The 8356-nt window shown below is 39.5% G+C and overlaps 1 protein-coding gene across 1 annotated transcript in view; it reads right to left on the bottom strand.

The window, feature by feature from the left end:
* The window catches only part of CSMD1 (CUB and Sushi multiple domains 1), a 666897-nt gene that overhangs the window by 529934 nt on the left and 128607 nt on the right, over positions 1-8356 (bottom strand). The window contains exon 4 of the mRNA XM_011968609.1: positions 622-804. Within this exon, the coding sequence (XP_011823999.1) occupies positions 622-804 (183 nt within the window). The remainder of the gene's footprint in view (positions 1-621; positions 805-8356) is intronic.

The following is an 8356-nucleotide window of genomic DNA, read 5'->3' as shown; positions in this document are numbered from 1 at the left end:
ACTTAAAATCATATATATATAAAATACATAAATAATTTTTCGGAGGGAGAAACTGTTGGATTTCTCTCTAGAGTACATTTTTGCTTCTTATTCCACATAATTTCATACACACTTTTCAGCCATTGCTATATTTATTTACAAATAAACCCTCCTTTAAAATTGACTGTGAAGTCTTTTCTACTTGTTAAAATAGTATTTTTAAGAGGAAGTGGGCAGCTCGTCAACTGAATTCCAAACCAGTACCACCACCCATGCTCACACTGGTGAACAGCTTGTGTTTAAGTGTTATACAGCATTATTAAGTCACAAAAGACTCTTGCTGTACTGATGTCTGATACAGCAGAACATGATCAGCTTTTGATGGAAACAATGATATACGTGATGACCTTTCTGGCAGGAAACGTTCAAGTACATTTTATCGAGCAGATGTAATAAAATTATAAATTAGTTTTTATTAAATGAAGAAAGCAGGCAAGTTGGTGTTTGAGAATGTCCTTGCATGTTTCCGGTAAATGTGGCACCCTGAGCTATTCTGAAGGCTGCCCTCCCTAAATGGGCTTTTCTCCCCTTGCAAGATCCTTGCAGGACAGGAGGGAGTCCAGGTCAAGGAGCAATACTCACATACACAGCTGGGCTTGTTGCCAGACCACTGATTGTTCTGCTGACAGGTGATAACTCTCTCCCCCACCAACTCAAAGGCCGCCGGGCATTCAAAGGTGAGTGTGTCTCCATGGAGGAAACTGCTGCCTGTCCGCTTCCCGTAGGCGGGGATTCCAGGATCCCCACACCCTCCCTTTTCAATTTCTGAAAATGGAAAAACAAATGAACCCTTAAAAAAACACACACACAAGGAATATTTTTATCTCTCCACTTTAGAAAGTGAACACATGGCTTCTTTTTGCTGAACTAAACATCATTTTTGTAAACAGTTTCTAAAGGATATTTAATTGATCTTAAATTTAATTTCAAATACCAAAAAAAAGGAAGGTCATTTCACAAAGAGAAAGGTATTTAATTTGCTGTCTTTTAAGGGATACACATGGCTACACAGATATGCTGACAACACAAATGCTGCAATTAATCAGTGCACCTTCTGGATATGTCTGGTCTTTTCTCTGCAATTGCTACTACTAAAATGCAAATACCAGTTTTGTTTTCAACTATGTGCTTTTTGCCATAAACAATACAGAAAAGATTCTTCATTCCCTACTGAGTATTTAAATAAATAGAATCTATTTGAATCTTCTTTCCCTAAAATGAATGTTAACACTCATTTATGAAACAGAATGAAAAACAGTTTGGTCTACAGAGGAAAACAAAATATTCAGAATCAATCTTTCATTAAAACATCACTGTAATAAAACATGCATCCAAATACACCAAACCTATAATATATTTCAAACGTTGATCTGTCTCAAATGTTGACTACGCAGAATGTTTTCATTAAAATGTGTTCTTTATTTACTCATTTTAAAGAATTGTTTTGAGAACCACTGTGTGTCAGGTCCTCTTTTAGGTGTTGGGCTTAGTGAATAAAAGAGACAAAATCCTTGCACACATGGGGCTAGGGCTGGACATGGTTTGGCTGTGTCCCCACCTAATTCTCACTTTGAATCCCACGTGTTGTGGGAGGGATCCGGCGGGAGGTAATTGATCATGCGGGCAGGTCTTCTCCGTGCTGTTCTCATGATAGTGAATAAGTCTCAGGAGATATGATGGTTTTCTAAGGGGGAATTGCCCTGCACAAGCTCTCTCGTTGCCTGCTGCCATCATGTAAGACGTGACTTGCTCCTCCTTGCCTTCCACCATGATTGTGAGGCCTCTCCAGCCATGTGGAACTCTAAGTCCATTAAACCTTTTTCTTTTATAAATTGCCCAGTCTTGGGTATGTCTTTGTCAGCAGTGTAAAAACGGACTAATATAGGGTTTATGTTTTATGGAGGAAAATTTTTTAAAATTATTATTATTTTTTTTGAGACAGGGTCTCACTCTGTTGTCCAGGCTGGAGTGCAGTGATGTGATCATAGCTTCCTGCAACCTCCAACTCTTGGGCTCAAGTGATCCCCCCACCTCAGACTCCCAAAAATGAATGTGATTTGATGATGGGTAATTTAAGACAAGATAGAGGGGTATAGAGAGACGGATGGAGGAGGCGGCAGTGAAGAAAATGCCCTGAAGGAAGAAGGCAATCGGCCCTTCGAGAAAGCGATGTGATCCCAGTGTGCCTGGCAGGGCAGTGAGGGACAAATGGGCAGAGGTGGCTTGGAGAGGAAGGGAGGCCCCGCCTCTCGGGCTTCCTGTTTGTGCAGAGTGATGCAGGAAGAAGGCATTGCAGGGCTTTGGAGGAGACCTGGCGTCCTCTGACTACAGGTTTCAAAGATCCCTCTGCAACGTTGGAAGAGCAGAGGCTGGAGAAAAGTGAGTTCCAGCAAATTCAGGGTGGTTTCTCTGGACACCTATCCCCAAAATGCATTGGTTTTACTTTTAGAATTCTTCATGGAGAATTATTATCTTGCAGGGGCTAAGAGCAAATTCCAATTTATGGGTGTTTGTTGTTGTTTTTTTAGTAAACTACTTCCTTTCTTTTTTTTTTTTTAATTTCCATAGGTTTTGGGGGAACCCAAGCAGTATATGCTGAACTCAATTTGTAGTCTTCTATTCCTCATCCCCTTCACACCCTTTCCCTGAGTCACCGAGTTCTACTTTATCATTCTTAGGCCTTTGTGTCCTCATAGCTTAGCTCCCACTTATGAGGGAGAACATATGATGTTTGGTTTTGCATTCCCGAGTTACTTCACTTAGAATGATAGTCTCCAACCCCATCCAGGTTGCTGCAAATGCCATTAATTCATTCTTTACTATGGTTGAGTAGTATTCTGTCATATATATATATACACACACACACATATCTATATGTACCCATATATACATACATATATATACACACACACACATACCACAGTTTCTTTATCCACTCATTGATTGATGAGCATTAAGTTGGTTCTACATGTTTGTAATTGCAAATTGTGCTGATATAAACATGTATGTGCAAGTGTCTTTTTCATAACCTAACTACTTTCTAATCAAGCTGTCAGTTTTGGGAATGCTTGTAGAAGTGACTCAGAACTGAATTTCAAGATGGTTTGAAGGTCTGCTGTGAGGGATATAGAAACACTCAGAGGTTGATCCAGAGATGTTATATTGCATTCAGGAGGAGAAACTTTACCTCTAAATGTCTCGGAATATCAAAGAAGTGAAGTTTGCATACATTATCACACTACTATGAAGATATTCAAGATATTCAATACATAGGATGTCACCACCTTTTGTGAAGCAGAATAGCACACACACAAAATGCAGGTATTTGGTTGAGGTTCAAGGTACGCTGCTAACTTCACACCTTAGGCTACCAAACAAAGATGATCCTTACAGGGTCAGCTCTATGAAAGCGAAACGTTCCTAATGCAACACAAGTCAAAGAAATCTACAGAGAGCACCGTTGCTTCAAGATAGTTCTTGGAGTTGAAGTTGTTGAACTTGAGTTGAACAGAGCTGGGAACGGGTTTACTTAAATTTATCGCTTGGGAGGCCCTGAATGAGCATTTGTCACTGAAATTGACAAAGTGAATTCAAAACCCTGTATGGTTTTGATTCATCTTGTTTGATGTGGGCTTTCCTTTGGGAAGCTGGCTGGGCACCCAGGGTCCTGGCATAGCACAAAACTCTGCAGTCAGGAGTCCAGGCACCAGATTTGGTGTTTGCTGGGACACTGTGATCAATTTAGTCTCATCAAGCCTCAGTTTTCACATTATGAGCTTCCTACTTCCCACCTCAAAGGGTGGCCATGAGAATTAAAGAATAAAATTCATGGAAATTACCTGGCATGTTGCACTGGAAATATAATTATTGCTACGATTATTAGCAAGCCTTAAATGTTTCATTCTGCCTCTGTGATGCTGAAGTTTACAATTTCTTCTTGGAGTAAAATAAATTATGGCATTTTGGATACTATTTGTAATATTAATTAATACAGGGAGCTCTACTGTGCAGGGGTTTCAGAAATAAAATGAGGGTGAGGGTCTTTCTGCTTTCCATGCTGAGGGTCAAGAGAGTCCTTTGGTTACCTGATCTCACCAAAGAGGCTGGTGTTTGTTTATCCTGATGCATGGTTACTGCTGGCCGTGGACAGAACTTGTGCTGGACACATCCCTTATCAGGCATTAGGGGCCGACTAGTAACTATCAAAGTAGCACAGTCCAAACTCAGCAGGTTTGCGTGTTTCACCTAGCTTTTGTTCTTTAGTTATAGAAGAAATGGAAGCATGTTTCATAATTATGCCAGTGATATTTCATATGGGGGAACTACTTTGGAATATTTTGCATTCTTGATTTCTTACACACTGAGTGTCACTACTGCCTCCAAATTATGGTGACAAAATTGATACAGCTTTTGGAATTTTATTTGAGGGTCATACCACCTTCAGGTAGAGTAGAAGATGAGTAAGATACTGTTGACATTGATACAGTATGTGTGTCAAAGCCCCTTCTCTGTATGTCAGAGATGATTTTGACATATTTTCTTAGAAACAAACACTATGGCCAGATGTGGTAGCTCACGCTTGTAATCCCAGCACTTTGGAAGTCTGGGGTGGGAGGATCACCTGAGATCATGAGTTGGAGACCAGCCTGGCCAACATGATGAAACCCTATCTCTACTAAAAATACAAAAATTAGCCGGGAATGGTGGTGCATGCTTGTAATCTCAGCTACTGGGGAGGCTGAAGCAGGATGATTGCTTGAACCCAGGAGGTGGAGGTTGCAGTGAGCCAAGATCGCAACACTGTACTCCAGCCTGGGTGACAGAGTGAGACTCCATTAAAAAAAAAGAAAAAAAAGCCAAAAAAAAACCCCAAAAAAACACTATGATTTGATATCAATTCAAAGATTGATGCACCTAAAGCAAAAACAAAACAAAATGCTGTTCAAAATATCTCTTCCAAATTATTGAACTAGATATAAGATTTGATAATGAAGGGGCCTAAGGAAAATATTGTCAAAGGATCATTCCGGAGAGCTTACATAGTCCAGTTACAAATACTGTCACACATCCCTCTCTTCCCCAAAATACATCACACAGAAAATTTTCTCTATTGCTCTAGCTGTATTCCCAAACAGGCCATGTCGCGCTTCAGTTGAGGTTCTCACCCTTCACTGTCTATCATCATTTGCCATCATAGACGCTGTTGAGGTCCTCTCACTGCTCCCCATGCTGCAGCCAAAATATTTTCCCAAACTCCAATCCTAAGGATGACCCTACTTTGCTTGAAATGTTTCTGGTGACCAACTTTCTTCTTAGTCCAGATCCTATCCAGGACTCAGGAAGCCCTGTGTGATGTGATGTGAACATCACTGTCTTCTTCTAGGACATATTTCGTTAGCTCTTTCCTGGTATTTCACAATCCAGGTATGCTACAATTTCTTTTAGTACCTGAGGGTGTCTCCCCTCTTCAGCCTCCACACCTGCTGTAAATATTTAGTCCATTCTCTCCTCTGTTGTCTTATCTAACCACGCGCTGTTGATATTCTAATTCAGTCTGCACTTGCTCAGGGATGGCCCGTATCCTACGTGTCTCTAGCACCACTCTTTTCTGCTGCAAGACTTGCCACTCTGCATTACATTTATTTTTTGTGCTTTACTGTAAGCCCTGGGAGAGTCTTATCTTGGTGATTGTGAAATCTGCAGCACCTATTTAGAGTCAACACGCAACAGATGTTTTTCTAAATTATTGTTCTTATTAAACTTGCAACTTAATGATTTTTATTCTCACTCACATTTACATACTTAATTGTATTTTTATTGACAAATATAAATTGTATATATAGTTCATCTACAGCATGTTATTTTGAAATATGTGTATGTATCATCATGGCTAAGCAAAGGTAATTAATATACTCATTACCTTACTTACTTTTGATGAGAACACCTATAGTCTTAGCAATTTTCAAAAATATAGTATGTTATTATTAACCATAGTCACCATGTTGTATAATAGATCTCTTGAACTTATTTATATGTTGCATTTATTTATTTGAGATGGAGCCTCACTCTGTTGTCCAGGCTGGAGTGCAGTGGCACAATCTCGGCTCACTGTAACCTCTGCCTCACGGATTCGAGAGATGCTCTTGGCTCAGCCTCCCGTGTAGCTGGGATTATAGGCATGCACCACCACGCCTACCTAATTTTTGTATTTTTTAGCAGAGATGGAGTTTCAACATGTTGGCCAGGTTCGTCTCAACCTCCTGGCCTCAAGTGATCTGCCCTCCTCTGCCTTCGAATATGCTGGGATTATAGGCGTAAGCCATTGTGCCTGGCCTTGTATGTCGTACTTATAGGCATGTGTGTGTACGTTATATGTTCTATTTATATGAAGATTTTATATATTCTGGAGAATCTGATGAAGCTCAGTCCCTTTTTATTCTTTGTTCCAGACTGAGATATGCAAAAATGGAAAAGTATACAAGTAATAAAGGGAAAATAAAACTTCTATATTGGTAAAATGCATCTATGTTGTTTAGAAACACATCCCCAAGTTTTCATGAGAATAAGTGAGATTTTTTAAATTGTCAAAGAAGATTTTGAGTTGCATATGATATTTAATTCTTGACACTTACAATGAATGATTAGCCACTAGCTACAGTGACTTTTCACACTTGTCAATTCTTTTTAAAAATAAGTGTACTTTAGATATACTTTAGAAAACTGGCCTTTTAAAAAAATAAATAACAGAGGACTAAATACTACAAGAGAAATAGAGAAAAAGAACTATGAAGGTAGAAATAAATGAGTGTGGACCTATGATGAATTTTCAAACATCCAATTTGCACATAAGAATGTATTTGATGTATACCTGAATTTCAAAAAGGGCTGAGAAGAAGGCAGAAAGGAAAGAGACATAGCTGTGCCTTCAGAAGCATAGTTAGCACACTTGCTTGTTTCCTTTTGTGTAGTCAGCCACGGGTGTTCCAGGAGCTACATGGAAACACGTCCCGGGAGGTGCCTGGTCCTTTAGATTCTGCTGCTGCCATATTCCCTGCTAACACCGTTTCTCGTGTTGCTGGCAGGTCAGGCAAGGCAGGGCTGTGCACGGACACAAGACAGCTAGTACAGAACTCACTCAGTCTACACTGCTGTGTGCTCTTTGTTCTCTGTGACCTGCTTCCACAAGCAGATGAGAACTCCATGAATGACAGCTTCATCAGGTTCTTTCTCTTCCCTTCCAAAACCACTTATGAAAGTTCTTTGTATAAAAGCACTCAATGAATAAAATTAAATTCTAAAATTATGTTCACCCATAGTCATGTATATGAACAGCAATTTCTCTAAATCTCAATAGATGACGATTGCATTATATAAGCTAATATCCCTGAATTTTAGTGAGAATGATTTACCAAGAGTTTAAATCACACCACGTTCTGCCCCCACAGTTGTGCTTGTGTTACCAAATTTATTCTGGATGGGGTAGTAAAATTTCTGTTTGACATATGAAATATACTAGGTTGCTGCAGTCTTTGTTACCTTGAAGAGTTCATTTAGATTCTTCCAGTTATCACAAAATTGATGTACTATGATGATGTTCCATAAATAAGATGGACCTTTAAATTCCATATGCGTTGCCACTGGATTGCAATTAATATTCTGCAGAAACCACTTTGCTGTAGCTGTTCAGGAAATATTTCTTAAAAATAGTGGAAAACATTTAGATTTCAGACAGCTAACTTTTTATCTCCCAAAATAGCAGACCAAACCTCTTATCGTCTGTGTAAGATATTTACACAACTTCTTACATGCTTATTTGTATAAAAGCAGTGTTGTCTAGCTTGTATGTCTGCCTTTTTCCTCACGTGCTATTTGACTACCACCTGTGTTCTGAACTCAGGGCTTAATAAATTTAAACACACACTAGAATAGTTAAGGTGTGTTCCAGGGCTACCATAACTACTATCTGTGGTAAGTCTTAACAAACAGATTAAAATGGCCCAAAAATCAGTACATGCTTCCATTTTCTGGCTGAAGAGAGAGTGAGTAAAAGCAACAGTTTCTTGTGCAAGTGACCACGTTGTGCCTGCTCTTAGATTAATTCTCATTTTTCCCCCTAAGACTTTCACTCAGAAATCCCTAAAATAACTGATTTATTCCCATCATCTTTGAAAAACAAGACTGCAGCACATGAATGGAAATCTACCCGTCCTGTTTTTTGGAGAGAGTGTGAGAACATTTCCACGTGGTGTGGACGTGGCACATGCTCCCGTCGTTACTGAAAACCACACGACACAGCACAACCCAGCACTTGGACAGA

Source organism: Mandrillus leucophaeus, unplaced genomic scaffold, assembly GCF_000951045.1.
Source record: "Mandrillus leucophaeus isolate KB7577 unplaced genomic scaffold, Mleu.le_1.0 Scaffold85, whole genome shotgun sequence".
NCBI lineage: Eukaryota > Metazoa > Chordata > Mammalia > Primates > Cercopithecidae > Mandrillus > Mandrillus leucophaeus.
This window is presented reverse-complemented; position numbering and strand designations above follow the sequence as displayed.